The sequence below is a fragment of the Pararge aegeria genome, chromosome 10 (genome assembly GCF_905163445.1).
Source record: "Pararge aegeria chromosome 10, ilParAegt1.1, whole genome shotgun sequence".
NCBI lineage: Eukaryota > Metazoa > Arthropoda > Insecta > Lepidoptera > Nymphalidae > Pararge > Pararge aegeria.
The window spans coordinates 13,387,564-13,404,074 of NC_053189.1; the positions used below are offsets into that span (position 1 = coordinate 13,387,564).

Below are 16,511 nucleotides of genomic sequence, written 5' to 3' on the forward strand. Positions count from 1 at the left end.
GCTATTGGGAATTTCAGCAATTCAATTCTAACCTGGCAGCACGGTCTGTGCACAAGTTACACATCTTGAATTATAGCCTCTATTTCACTCTAGTGGATTGTCTTTATTGACAGTTGGTTTTACAGTGCGGCTTGAACAATCGCAAGGTTATCAAAATTACATGGGCAGTATAAGTCATTCTGCCATTTTGTGATCTTGATCGGGATAAGAATTATTTGGTATAAGATATTCTCAGCCAAAGTCCACCACGTGACCTGCACATTAAGCCGTTTGTCCCGTTTACTATCACTAACATGTATGATGACCATTAATGCCTTCCTAACCACATTGCGCTCTAAAAGCCTATCTTCTATGACAAAGGAGGCCTACGTCTATCAGTGGGGCGTTGTTAAGTCGAAGATGATGATGATAAATTTACCATACAAATTGTTAATATACGAACTATTACTTTGGTGTTATTTATAGCAACGTAAAATTATTTAGAAAAATCATATAAAATTTGTGTATTTTTTATGTGTACATCTATTTAATAAAGTTGTTTAGATAAATAAATTTATAATAGTATGAAAATTTTACAAAAAAACTGATGTTTTATTTATTGCTAAGTTGGGCTAGGTAGCTCCCACGATACAAGATTTCTGTGTATCAAATTTCATCAACAAATAAAGCAAAGTAAAAAATAAAGCAATAAATAAACGAACATGACACGGACACGCTTTCGCATTGATTATATTAGTATTTACCCAAGTGCTTAATAAAACAACAAAATACTGTTAGAGAATATCAACGAGACGTATCGCCATTGCCATTGGCGAGCTGAGCACTTAACCCTTAAATGTAGAACTCCCGATACTCCGCCTGAATTATTGCCTCCATTTTGCTGCAGCGAATTGTCGTTATAACAGTCAGCGATTGTTTGAATTTATAGTGCAGTTTTTTAAGGATTCTTCCAATACTGGTGCAGACGCTGTTCTCTATTTTAAATGAATACGTAGAAAAATTCTTTTTCATTTAACACGTATGATTTATGTTTTCCTTAATAATAGCTTTAATTTTCAAGTCTGCTGGCATAGACGTACCGCAAAGTCAACGTTCCGGTACGATGTTGCGCAGAAAATTATTAGAGGCATGGCTTAATATATACTGTGTTAAAAATGCATAATTACTTACCAACTGAAGAGATTCTTGTCGGGGAATAACTTGCAGTGTAATGATTAAATAAGAGGATCAAATCCAAGTCTACATTTAAAAGATAAATATGTATTTAAACTGGCAGCAGGTAGACATAATTATTATTTTACATCGTAATATCAGCATTCACTATTTACTTATTTCATTTTACGCCTGTTGTACTTTTTTATATAATTCATTAGATTCAAGTGAAACTCAGTGTTTTAGTAAAATGTTGAAATTATTTATAACTACATTTTCAGATACGTCCCAAATTTCTATAACACTTCTTTTCTATGTTCATAACTCAGCATTTATACTTATTATTTTTATTTCTTGACAACCCGCATAACTAAAGATAACAGAATTAAAAGTGTAAACCAGCACAAAGATTGGTTTACATAAAAACCGAATCGAAACTCCCTCCTTATTGGAAAATTTTGCAGATACTATAGTATATATTCTGTAATACATAAACTAATACTAATATGGCATTGACTACCTATCGAGGAACTCATCTATATCCATTCGTATAGTAAAGTCGTAGACTAGCTGTCTGTACATTAAAGGTTTTTGCAAAATATACAAAAACTAGGATTGTAGACGGCGCTAGTCTGAACATTAAAGATTTTTGCTAACGTTAGATATAACTGGCAGACGCATGAACTAATAGAACGCAAAAACGCAATTTTTTAAATTAATGTCTGTTTGTCTGTATTTATGTTGGTTTGTACGCGCAACACGATTGCTGAAAGTATTTGAGTGCATTTTGGTGCATTTATACTCTTGATTAAAATAATATATACATTTCAACCCGAAAAACCATAGGGTTCGTTCGGTATAGATGATAAAAGTTTTTGTCGACTTTACTCCACAGCTCCGCCATTCCTAAACAGATTTTTAATAATTTTCCTCACATCTTGTGAAGATCTGGTCAATATTGTTGGAGATACAGGAGTTAACCCGTCAGCCATCAGAAAGCAAACCCTTCACTTAGGACGTAAAAAGTGCATGCAAACATCCCAGGCGATGACGGTGTGCCCGCAACCCTTATAAAAAAGCTGCTCATCCAACCATTTACTGACTTAAGACAACTTTGATTGCTTAGCGCGCCTGACAACCATTTGATGCTTCCACTGCCATGGGGATTGAAGCTCCATTAAGTATTTTATGCCCACATACCTTACCCGATTATAAAGTTGCATCGATATCTTAAGTATCTGCACTAAAACTTAACAGTTTGTTTATATGTCTGGAGCTGTACATTCGAATGAAAAAATCTGCGCTTGGTAGGTTATAGGTACCTATTGAGGAAATTGTAGATTATGTAGCACTATGCTGCAATGCACAGCTAGTTTTAAACTAAATTAAAACCTTTGTGTCGTTACATAGACGGAGAAATATATACGTTCGAAGTTTTTTATAAATGATCTAAAGATTGTTGATAATTCTATGTTCCGTTTTTCCTACAATGATTGCAATGTGACGTTTTCAGTGTACACGAATAAAGAAAATTTGCTCTTGGTTTTGGCATAGCCAGAAATTGCCAATCGTTATATTGTTGATTACTTTTAAAGCAGTGGCTCCATTTAGATGCTAGAGGTTTTAGCTGGGTCTAAGTAAGTTACAAACCAAAAACGAGTACAGCTTTTGAGCCGACATAATATCTCCTCCACGCCATAGATGGCGCTTTTTACTACTTTTTACACGTCGATGCGGTACTCGGTAGTCACAATATAGCTACTATAAAATATAGCATTAGTAAGTTACGTTTTCGAAAGTTATTAATGAAGGTATAAGTCCCATCATCAAACAGAAACATTGATAGTACGAATCTCAGTGCCATCTTCAGGAAAACCAGGGAACTAAAATGCCGTTAAAGCCTCCAAGTTTTCGAGAACTTCACTAGTTTTCCGGTCACAGGTCTTTCAAGTAATTTGTTAGCCCAATGTAAGGTGACACTAATCGACTTAAACTTCATTGATATTTTTGTTCTCGAATTTTAATTCGTGTAATGAATCACAAGGCCTTAACATACTTACAAGGTCCGTGCCGTGTATGATGATTTAAAAAAAATCTCGAGTGATTTAAATCTTCCACAGACTGCTTCCACTTCCAATTCGTACAACTAATTTACTTATATTTTTTTCACATCGTTCCAAATTCAAATCCTTACGCGCAGACGCCACAACACAAACTGTTGACAGTGAGTAAACCATCTCGGGCTCAATTTCTGAATCACTTTTCACTGTTGGCGGGAACGTATGCACTTTCGTATTTCCTCTCCCTTACACTCCCTTACTACGCTATATATCTGTCTCATAAGCGTCGATCTTAAATAAAACCATTACTGTGAGAACAAAAAAGGGTCCCCTTTGAGCAAATTGTAATATATCATCATTTTGACATTATGAGCTTGGGGTCTTCGGCGAAATAGTGCGCTTTGTCCAGAGCAGTAAAATTTATTGGATAACGGTCACTATCTCTCACAAACAAACCTTCGAATACTACATTATGATGGTCTGGTCTATAACAGTAAATTAATTAAACTTTTTTTTAATAACTAACAATACAACGATAAATTTCGTAAACATTGCTTAAGTCCGCCAAAATTCAAATTGGCGGGCTTTAGTAGCGTGGTGGGTTTATGCTCTAAGATCATCGCTCCGAGGAAGTTTTTTCCCAGAAGTGGGACATTAATATAATGAGGATGAAACCGATTTTCACTTTTTTCGTTTTTCAATAAGGATTACCATTATCTTTCTCAGAAGATGAAAACGCTTATCAAATTTAAATCGAAAAGATTTAGACACCAGAAATTAAATTTAAAATGCAATGGGTTTAAATTTAACAGAATATTTATAAGCACGCACAAAAGTAAAATACGCGCGTTAAAAAGTTACGAAGTTACCCAGTTAGTAAAGCAGTATGGATAAATTCAAGGAATGGAAATCTCCTCTAGCCGTTAAAATCAAGATATTTATTATTGTGATGCCTTTGATTTATCAAAAGCTTGGAGTGGCTTGTGCACTATGCGTGCACCCGATCGATCCGTTCTATTATAACAAAACAGCAGGCGGTATGGACTGACTGCGATATGTACGAATGCATTTTGACCTGCATTATGTACCAGTGTGCGTTCGCCCTTACTTTTTTTTATAATAAGTTCAGCGTATCTAACGCCATAAAAATAAGCCACGTAAGGTACGAAATCACACGGGCCAAACTCATTTATCAAACTCAACAAAAGATGATTCCAACAGCTGACGCTGCTTTTTGGTATCCTAATGTTAAAAAGTTGTAAAGTTGGTATACCGGATATGGATAGGGAGTTCCGTAGCCATACTATTCATAGTCAAAATGCAAAAGTCTGTTTGTTTGTCTGTTACCTATGTTCTGCTCAACCGCTGCACCAAAATACTTTAACACTGCACGATAATTCAGTTTTATAAAAATCTATATCCTCGGTTGATTTAGATTGTTCTATTTCGAGTTTTAAATGTTCACGTACATATAGATGTTGTTGTTCACGTAGTAAAGAGTTTAAGGTGTAACCAATGTTGACCCGTATTGGTTTATTTATATGTACTTTCAGCGGTAATTTCTGGAACTACTAAACTAATTTGAAGAAAGGTAGACGCGACTCACGCAATTTAACCTAGCGTGTGAGTTATTACGGCTATCATCATCACTTCAACCCATTGACATAGCTCTTTTGTAGGTTCCAAAATCCACGATCCTGCGCCGCTTGTTTCCAGCGGCTCCCAGCGACTTGTTTGATGTCGTCTGTCAACGTTGGGGGCCGACAAACGCTGTGTTTACCTGTGCAGGACCGCCATTCCAGTACCTTGGAACCCCAACGTATACACGGGGCACATAACTCCCCCCATTTCCACAAGCTATAGACGATAATAACTATGAATCATTGAATTTGTGGATGACGCTAGAGAAAAGGACATCTTAGCATTTGAAAGAATAAAACAGCATTTTTAACATTATAAATACGAATAGATAGAACATATACCTAGTTGAAAATTATAAATTTCTGTCTTAAGTGGATACAGGTTTTATTATTATCTTAACGAGCGTAGTATCAGTGTAGGTGATAGGTATATAGGCAGGTGATCCACATCGCTACAACTTGCGCAAGTTGCGGTTACGCCGTCACGTGGTCATTAGAAATGATTGGTTACAAAAATATTATGCGCTCAAATAATGATTATATTGGACTAAGCTAGACGCTAGTAATAGTCGAGTGGCGACTGATTTGGAAGCTGAATATATATCAATATTATCTATACTTAGCGTAGATAAAGTATCTAGGGTAGCAGTCAGTATTACTATTCAATTTGGTTCCATCTATATCTTCCTACATATCATCGAATTGTCAGGCATTGCAAGGATCTGTGCCATTAGGTACGTATTCGACTTCCCAATTGAGTTTCTAGTTTCTTTTCGCACTTCAATTCACACCTCGAAAATCTGGAGTAGCCTTCTGAATTCTGCCTTCGCCGATATCTATCACATGGGTTTCTTCAAAACTAAAGTGATTAGGCATCTTCTACGCAAACGCGCTCAAGCATTGGGCGCATTGTATCTTTGCATCCAGCGTAATTGCGGTTAAACGCTGGACTATATAAAAAAAATTACCAAATTACTAGGCAATCGACTTATTACTAGAATAGTCTGAACTTGCCTTAATAAGGCGCTCTCTCTGCGAGTGAGTAAGTATATTACGACAGTGAATTCCACGATGCGACTTATATTCTGTTGAGGTAACCTTGCGACTCGTAACGGACCTTTTTTACATTTTTATAAAGTTTTTCACACTTGTAGAAAATGTCACCTGGTTTGATTGGAGAAGTACTTAAGTCGTGATTTCCGGAGAGATGCGGGTGGAAATCCTGGCGGTTCCATTTTTTTATGTGCAATATGTTATTCGTAACTGATCGCTGCGCAATTGCTCGCTGTGACTTCCGCTTTGTGCGCGTTATCAGATGGCTTGTATTGGAGATATTTACCTATATAAGTAATGTTGGAGAAATATAACCTAAATAGCCGGGGGACATAAATGGAATTTAGAATTCTAAATTTCGCTAAATTTCAAAAGCGGAAAAGCTTTCCACTTTCTAAGCCATTTTTTAATCGATACAATTTGCTATAATTCGCGGTTACCTTATAAATCTATGCTGTGTATAGTTTATAATTGTTTTATACAGATTAATTAAAAATATGTAATGAATTACATATTAAAATAATATAGACACACACACACACTGTGTAGTGTTCCGCACAGCATTATAATTCTGTACGGAACTCTCCTAGCTAATTCAGATTAACAACAAAATAAAAATCAGTTCATTCTTTTGGCCACTACGATGCCACATACATGCACATACACACAGGCACACGCACACACACACACACGGACACACGGACATGTCAAAATTTATAACACCCCGTCGTTTTTGCTATTTTTATTTTTAAGTGCATGTTATAATAAGTAACATTATTAATTCGTTTCCAAAAAAAATATGATTGAATTGTACATGTAACATTACTGGTTTAATTCTGATTATATTGATGCTACATACCAAATAATAACTTTCGAAGAAAGAGTACAGGTTCGATTCTCGTCCTACGAAAGCCATCAGATGTTCGCGACTGCTACCAAAATACAACTCATGTCGATTATCAAATTACAATCAAAAAGTCACTCAACTTGTACTCAAGTGCGTTTTTATCTAAATAGGTAAAACTATGCGTAGCTGCACGAAGAAATATTTCCAAGATATACCACTCACTTTATCGCTAGAGAGCATCGTGAGTAGTAATTCTGTATAAGGAGTACTGACATTTTAGCTACCGAAATATATTTTAACCTATTATCTTGTGTTCGTTTACTATCAGAGACCCGGTATGTCCGTCTTATCGTAAGCACACAAAGAAATCAGTCACGTCAAAATGTAGCACACAAACGAATAAAGTCATTACCAAATTAACGACATTCAGGTGAACAAAAAAGCATTTAGTAAACAAATCTTTAACGGTTCGGTCGCCTTAGTGCTCAGTGATTGTGCATCTGTGACGACATACTTAAAGACGCTCAAGAAAAGAGGTGTGCCAAAGAGCGTGTACCTATAACATGTCTACGACTTCTCCATCCCCACCACCCAGCCTACAGTCGAATGAGGATTCCATGGACTCTGTTTCATCTGAATTTTCGACTGAAGCTACTCCAACGAAAGACTATGATTCATCTCAAAAAAATGCATACAAAATAAATTCACTAACATCGCACGGTGTAGAGGACATACTTTCTGAAGGCGCTAACTATAATACGCCAGAAAATCCGTTTCCAGATTGCAAAGCAGAAGTCCTTTCCTCAATATCAAGTCAAGTATCATTTGTGCAAGATTACAATTCCGGAGATTCGACGGGGTTTAGTATACATGATATTCTTGGATTACAGCAATCATATAATTCTACAGGTACCCAAGAAAGTATGTTAGAACCTCGATACGATTACCAAATACCACATTATGATAATATAAGTAACAGTTCGAATAACAACTACGGATCAGGCACTGAAGAGGTGGTATCAGATTACCACATGGCCGGAGCGAGCGAAGACTTTTTTCCTTCAAACGAAGCTGAAGTCGGAAATCAAAATATTTACCAAAGAAGTTACCAAGAAAACAAACCTGTTCGATGTCAAAGAAGTGATTTGGGCAATGATGTCGTAAATAATACTGAAGAAGAAGTAAATGATATCAGCGAATCAAGTTTTCCCAGTCAGGTAAACCAACGTTTTAACCATTTTGGACCTTATTTTTGTAATCATACAAGCCATATTAATTAAGACAACAACATCAACCACATCTATGTAATTTACCGCAGAACAACCGGATTTATAATGACAATTTAATTTTGTCATAGATACTGTAGTAATTAAGAAATAGGCTGCATTCGATATATTACATTATTACGCATAGTCCAGGGCAGTCGTTTTTTTGGGAATAGTGTGTTTTACCTAATTTGTGACTTCCGGTGTTTCAGAGTTCAACATGGTGTAGCAAATCCTCCATAGTAAGCAACCAAATTATGAGCGCATCATCTTTAACAAACGGTAACACTAGAGTTTTAGTTATTTTTTTGTTTATTATGAAGAGAAAACACAATTTCCAAAATTTAATTTTTTTATTAGATCTCAAATTTTACTTAGTAATGCATGAATATAGTTATATGATAATAATACAAGGAAAAACAAAATTGATTTGATGTTTTTATAACATCCAAATACATTTTTGACTCAAATATCGCATCTCCACTATGTTTCAATCAATTACACGAATTTTTTTTAAATATATTTATAAAAATATTTGAAAATGTATCCTTCATATAAGTAAAAACTATGAGTAAATCTCATTGCTTTTTCAGATATGTCTACCGATTCATCTTCTTATCCAAAAGGCTTTACTAAACGGGCAAGAACTGCCTATACAAGTTCACAACTGGTCGAATTAGAAAATGAATTTCACCAAAACCGCTATCTGTGTCGTCCAAGACGCATCGAGTTAGCTAACTACTTACAACTATCAGAACGTCAAATCAAAATTTGGTTCCAGAACAGACGTATGAAGTACAAAAAAGACAATAAGCACAATAAACCAAGTTCCTCAGTTGATGATAACAGTCCGTCAAGTTCCAAGGAGATGTCGCCAACTCAAGATCATAAAATGAGTCACGGAAGAAGCTGTGGTGGCCACGACCGTCACAGACGCTTACTTTCTGAAAGCCACGCGAGTCATCATAAAATTTATGTAACATCTAATGATGCACTTACACGACCACCTGAATACTCATCGGTAAATGGACTGAAGTCAGTAATTAAAGGACCACAGAGCACAATCGAATTGCCAGCCTATACGCCTAATCTGTCGTACTCTTCGTACTATGCAACAGGAGCAAGTAGAAGCGCTTACTCACCGATGCCTGAGGTTTATCGATACAATAACGATGAATCACTGCAACCAAGTTCACATACTTTATCGATACTACAGTCCGACAGTTACGTTCCGAATGGTGCTAACTTAAAACTATGCGAAGATGTGACGCGCTATCCAAATGGATCTACTTATTACAACACACTTTCGAATGGGGTAGTAATGCATACGCCAACTACGGAAGCATATGGATTCAGCAACACGTTGCCAGCATTAACTACTCCAACTTACGAAGATGGAGCTTTGCATACAAGAGCAAGCCTAACATTGCCTCCAGATCCATATTTTTCTTATTTGGCGTCATCCGAGGCATCTAGTCAACAAGCTTCTACTACAACGAGCAAATACTCTTCGTATATATCTTTGTAATAACAAATAAGGCTTAAAATAACACTTTAGTTGATACTTTTTATTCAAAGGTAATTTTTCTTTTCTAAACTAAAATAAAAATTTCTTTTTCAAAAAGTATTTTTAATTGTTAATATAAATAGTTTAAATAATATTAAAGCTTTATGACACACGGATATTTTATTTACAGTCCCCTTGCATCCCATTGCTTTTACCTGCTTAATAATAAGCAAATATTAAATAAATAATATTGGTGTTATGTATTTCAAAGGCATTGACAGTTTCTTTTTTACTGGGATAATTATTAATTAATGTCAAGATGTTTAATCTATACGAACAAATCCGTTTTTTTTTCTGAAAAACATTATTTGCCCCTAATTTCATGGGATCAAATTATGTTTTGATCGGTACTTGCTGGAGAAATAGGTTCATACATTATAAAATCTTCAGTTATTGTTGACGAATCCGAATCACAATCTTTAGACAAATAATCATCTATAACAACAACTAACGCACTCATTACATAGTCATTTAAGGTTACATAGCCGTTTTCATCTGTATTTTCTTGTATCTGTGCTTCAATTAAGGTCAATCTCTCTGAAAATGAATCGTGAGTATCAACTGATGATGGCGAGTCTGATGCATATTCTTGACATTTTTTATCAGAGATACGACGTCGGTTTTGAAACCAAATTTTGATAGCCTTTTCACTCAATTGCATCCTATTCATCAACGCTAATCTTTCATCTTTGGTAATATACGGTTTTCTCTGGAACACTCCTTCAAGGAGAACGATTTGTTCCGTTGTGAAAATTGTTCGCTTCCTCTTTCGCTTTAAATTAACTCTCAGTTTACTTTGTGTCCGTTTACCTGAAAAATAATACAAATTAATAACCTAAGGATATATCCGGTGGAGGAATAATGTACATTACGAGACGATCCGCAAGAAATACGTCTTTGATAAACTCTTTTTCACTACTGAAAATGCATCTGCGACACAACTAGTGAGTTGAGTGCTTCTTTATTGCCAAAAAAAGTATAGTATAGATCAGAGTAGCTTCTATACTTCATTACAAATTTTGACGACCTCCCTGGCGCTGTAAAACTGTGGTCTGATGGCAAGTCCGGGTTTCGGCGGGGGTAATTTTCTAAATTGTCTCTGGTCTGGTCTGGCCTGGTGTAATGCCTTAGCTAGTTACCGACAAACGTGTCACCGAACAATTTAGCGTTCAACTATGATGCCGCGTAGAAACCGATTATGGGTTTTATGTAACTGCCATACCCCTAACAGGTTAGCCCGCTATGATCCTAGACTAGACTAGAACCATCACTTACTACTACTTATTCGTGAGATTGCAGTCAAGGGCTAACTTGTTAAGGATTAAAAAAATGCATTACAATACTACTATATAGAAAGTGTTGCGGTTCATTCGGTATGTAGGAAACGGCTTTTATGGCCAATCCTGATATGTAACGATGAAAGTACATTTTCGTCCTAATACGTAGTTAATTATAATATTTCTATACTTACTTGAATAAAATGCGTGGGAACTTCTGGTATAAGTTCGCTGACATTTATATTCCAAGGTGTAGTTACATCTTTCAGTTGGCCAAAAATTTTCCTGAAAATTACGAAAATTACAAAACATTATTATCTAATTATTGTAATATTAATAATATATGTATAATTTAAAGTGGATCGTAGAAAACCATGGATAGCAAAAATTTACGTTATAATTGAATTGAAGCCGTGAAGATAATTATTCGGACTGCTTGCATAGACATACGTGTAGAATGGCTTAATTTTCATAGTTATTGAAACACCCATTGCTTGTTTATTAACCCTAGTAATGTTTTGCTTGACCCTTGTTGATTAATGACACAAAGCACGCTACGAACTTGGGTACATCCTGCACTCATACAGCGTACTCCACTCGAAAGGTACTTAAAAAAAACCAACTCACCGGTGATGGATGATCTGGTATAAATCCCAATACTTGGCAACCTTTAATCCAGTTTTCTATTTTCTCATTCTGGAAAGTAAAAACAAAAGTTTGTAATTTCTGTGACTATATAATATTTATACCTAGATATTATAGATAGCTGTTGCCCGCGTTATTTGTCCTTATTTCTTACGATTTTTTACAAATCCCGTAGGAACTGTTCATTTTCCCGGGATTAAAACTAGCTTATGCTACTCGCTACTATTACTCGCCGTTTTTTGAGCCATCTCTATGCCAAAAATTAAGTTGGTGGCTTAGTTAGGGCGTGAAGAAAGGACAAACAAACAAACAGTTTAGCATTTCAATAAAAGTAAGGATTGAAGTGCCGGCGTGAATGGTATGCATATATTGTTGTAGTAGTTGGCTAATTGTATTAAGAGTTGCAAAAGAGTTGGTCAATAAAGAAAGATCAGCGGGAAAATTGTCTTGATAATATATAATTATTATTATACTAAAGTATTATTATTATAATAAAAATAAAAATGGTAGGAATGTAAGCACCTGATTGATTACGCAATTCGTGTTCTCAAATAATACGGGTTCATCAGTGTAGTGCTGTTGACAATTATGCCCAGCCTGAAAAAGAAAAAAAAAATTTACACAAAAGACAAATTATATAAGTTTTCCACTCGATCATGCAAAAGTGGTTAAATTTTTTGAATTAAATTTAATTAAAAATTTACTTCTTGTACCGTAAGAATTTAGGAAAAAAACGTACAAAAAATATTGTTATGTGCAAATACAACTTTGTGTAAAATAATTCAAGTTTAAATATCCACTACTAATGAGTTTTACGGAAGTTGAATTTTTATTTTACAGAATAACTTTTTCTTTTAGCTATGTATATATATACTTATATTACTAGTATTATATACTTATATTACTTGAATTTTATACTTACTATGAACTCTTCAGTATTTCCATATTGAACAAAACTTGCGTCAGGATTCTCCAATTGCACCTGAAATCTATTACAATGCAACATGTCGACACTATCCTTTACGTACTTTTAACTGACTGCTAATAGAAAGTAACTTAAACTGATTATAAAAATTGAAAAATTAACCCTTATATATGCATATTATGTATATTGTTTAGGTAATTAAGACATCCCTCTCCAGGTGCAAAGTTAATGTCCATTGGCTCTTTTTAAGTCAACCCTAATTAGTGAATTGGAAGGATCTGCGAGATTGTCATTAACTTGTTTACATTCTAATTAGATGATACAGCTTTCAGTGGTTGTTTTTATATAGGTGTACCTATATAAAAACTCACAATCTTTTACATTATTAGTAATGATTTTTTTACACAAATAACTATTTTTTATATTTTATCTTTACAAGTCAATGTTCGTGACTAGCTGTTAACTACTGAAATTCTAAAACTTTCGTTTCGCTACTAACATTAATTATAGACTAGATTCTTACTAATACGTTATTAGATTATTAAGTAGGTAGGTCCACGTACCGGTTAAAAATTTTCCAAATTTTTATTGGTAAAAACAACTTTTCCAAGCGACCATATTATTCCAAGTTGACAGACTATTATGCATTAATAATTGAATGTACAATTTTAGTAAAATTTGGATAAAATAATGGCAAGGTAATGTTAAGCCATAAAATACAGACATTTTACAAAATAAGTAAGAGGTAGATTGAAAAAAATGTATCTCGTTTGTTAGAACAGTTTACTCTGTAGTGAGCAAGTTTTTAATGTCAAACCTTGAAATCCGTTGGAAGCTTTGCCACGTTATTTTTAGTGTTTTCTTGTGTCTTTTTGTGCAACTTTGAAATGTTTCAAAACGTTTTAATGACGGTAACGCCATTGAGTGAAACAAAAGAGGTACGAGAAATGTTATATTTTGTAAATTTGTTCTTTTCTTCTATTCAGTTTAGTAGCATTTACATAGGTTAAATTGATACCTAAGACACTATACATAGATGTCTCCACAATTCTTGTCCGACTGCGGCAAAGCGAAAGAAGGGTATAGTTAAGTGAATATGTTCGTGTGAATGTTATCATTAACCTCAATGCCTAAAAGAAATGTTCCGCGCTGCTGCAATGCGTGTTAGCGGAATTTAAGGATTATTTATTATATATTTACAAAGAAAAACAGTTAATAACTTATATTTATGAATAAAAGATAAATTTCGATTGTTTTATAGGGAATAATACCAGTGGCGCACTGAGGGTATGCAGTAGGATTTTTATAACTCTTACAATGCCTATCCTTAAGTTTTTTATAATCCGTACTGGAGATTTTCTTCATTTTATATCATCTGCATACCCGCTATGCACGCCAATGAACAATAAAACTGAAATATCTTAACATCGAATACTGAAACAAAACCAAATAGCTTACAGTTTTTGGTCCAAGCCAGGAACCGAACCAAGGATCTCGTGATCCGTTAGTCGTATTGCTAATGACTTAGTGAATGAGTCATTGTTAGGTACTAATTGGCTGGGTAAGTTTGTAATTCGATTTCCTGCTATGTTCTAGATATTTTGAAATCAACCCTCATAGTTTTAGTTTTAAGTTAAATGGTTATCGCCAGTATCTCACTACCGTGTAATTCTCATGTAATGTACGCATCAAAAGTGGCACCTATGGGCCTACTTGAACAAAGATATTTTTGACTTTGACTTCAAAATATATTTGTAAAATATGTCATCCATCTAAACGAAATTGCATAAAGTGGCTGGACCAACTTTGACGTAACTTTAACAGGTAGATACAGGTTTATACAGCTCGCACCGTAGGCTTACTTCTGAAGGGAAATAGAGATTAGAAGATGGTATGAGAGTTCAATTACTTTTCGTCCAAAAGTTACGGACATTAAAATTCAGAAGGTAGGTTCCTCTTCGGTTGTTACTATCAATACAGGGTTTCTGTTAAATTTACGCCATGACAACCGCTATTTATCAAATTAAGTAAATAAATTAAAAATTATTTAACTTTTAAGCTTTTTTTGGATATTTCACAGATTAATTGCTGGGAAAACCGACCGTTCATACACAGTTGGCCGGCGTCAAAATATCAAAAGAAAACTAACAAAGGTAAACTCACAGTTTTATCATTTTAAATTAGTTTCTAAATAAGAGGAAGGGGAGATTGTTTGTTTCACAATCGCCTTTGAATATGGAAGCCTTACATTATTTTTCCATTTTTTTTTAATAATAATAAACTACGAGTACGACAGTACACACATCGCCAACTAGCCACAAAGAACGCGTAGCTTGTGTTATGGGTACTAAGATGACTGATAAATATTTTTACGAATAATATACATACATACATACCTACTTATACTATACAGATAAACACTCTCTATTTAGCGATAAGGCCGCCAAATTGTACGTTCTACCTTATAGTGCTGTTGTATTTTTATCTCTGTAAATTTTCTCTGTGGTGTACAATAAAAGTGTATTCATCCATTCATTCATTCATTCAAATACTCAAACACTCAGACACTGAGAAACATTCATGTTCATCACACAAAGCGTATATCGTAGTATGTAACCGTATCGTAATTTTTTTTATTTCATTTATGTACCTATTGTCCATCGTTAAGTTATTGAGCCGAACCGAAACCTTCGTTATTTTTAAATAACAAAATAAAAGTAAGCCCTAGCAATCTCATCCGGTGGTAAGTGATGATGCAGTCTAAGATAGTAAGGGGCAAACCTTTAGGGAGTATGGCAGTTATATTTAACCAACTCCACTTATCCGTTTCTACGCGACATCGTAACACACAGTAGCGTGCATAGAGGGTATGCACAGGGTATGTATGGTTAATCCCACACACCCAATCGGTTTGTACGCGACGACACCGTACCGGAAAGCTCATTAGCTTAAAACCAATGAACGTTCTGAAATGGCTTTTTGACCGCTATTTTGAAAAAAATAATGTAATAGTGAGGAAGCTCAAAATATTAAAACCCAAAATTTATTTCAAAATCAGAATTAGTTCAAAATCTTGAATAGCAAAATTACAGTACATCTGATTTCGACTTTAACTAAGCTTCTTAGTTTTTATTATCTTTATCTATTTCAGATCCAGTAAACAGAACCATTAAGAAGAAAACTAAACGTAACCGGACGGCGTATACGACAGATCAGCTAAGGATTTTAGAAAACACATTTGCCCGTACAAAATACGTGGATGCGGAACGTCGCAAAGAGCTCGCGGATTATTTAAAGATCGATGAAAAATGCGTCAAGGTTTGGTTTCAGAACAGAAGGATGAAAGATAAGAAAGAAAGTTCAGAATCAAGCAATGATTCTTCGAGCGAATGCGTCGCTTATGAGCCAGTAACGCCACCACCAGCGAAACAACAAAACAGCTGTGAAGATAAATACATTCATCCATACAACAGTTACATTGAGCCGACAGTTCATTGCAATCCAGAATCTTATTACTATCCTTATGAGGATAATTGCAAAGTTTTTCACCCCGCCTATGGAAATGGTTATCAGAACTATGTTCCAACCAATTATATAACTCCAAGTGTGCCGTCTCATACTAATGAATGTTTTCGCAATGATTCAACTATTTATCCCACACAATATTATCCTTGTTCATCTGTTCCGGAATACATGTACACTAATCAAGATCACAATCACTCTGGTCAAAATCAACAAAGCACATTTTCCGATGTTTCCAACTGGTCAGCTAATGCTATAGATTTGAATTATTTTTAGATAATTTTATTTGTGTGTAATAAATAGTCTATAAAATATTTATAATGTTAAATAAATTCTATAATAGGTTATTTACAAAATATAATAAGAGTCACGATCGTTTGTGTAAGTTTACGATAGTTGGTAATGAGTTCGACATTAGTGAATTACTCAGTGAATTGTATTATTTAGGTTTAATGATAAAACTTATAATATTAGTTAATAATTGTATAGCATTAATGTTCATATGATTTTTTTGGTACAAAAATCTATTTTCCCCTGATATAGTTATATTTTCTGTCT

The 16,511-nt window shown here is 34.6% G+C and overlaps 1 protein-coding gene and 1 long non-coding RNA gene across 2 annotated transcripts; one reads left to right on the forward strand and one right to left on the reverse strand.

The window, feature by feature from the left end:
* Nucleotides 1–7,315: 7,315 nt before the first annotated feature.
* LOC120626876 lies at nt 7,316–16,495 on the forward strand. Its single transcript, XM_039894660.1, has 7 exons — nt 7,316–7,969; nt 8,230–8,299; nt 8,611–9,510; nt 13,326–13,369; nt 14,512–14,595; nt 15,191–15,199; nt 15,606–16,495. Exons 1-7 carry the CDS (start codon nt 7,316–7,318, stop codon nt 16,227–16,229), a joined length of 2,385 nt encoding a protein of 794 aa, XP_039750594.1. The 3' UTR covers nt 16,230–16,495.
* On the reverse strand, nt 12,032–13,128 carry LOC120626877. The gene is made up of 3 exons (XR_005658878.1): nt 12,995–13,128; nt 12,429–12,495; nt 12,032–12,103 (listed from the first exon to the last, which is right to left on the reverse strand). It is a non-coding gene; the product is annotated as an uncharacterized LOC120626877 (long non-coding RNA).
* Nucleotides 16,496–16,511: the final 16 nt, after the last annotated feature.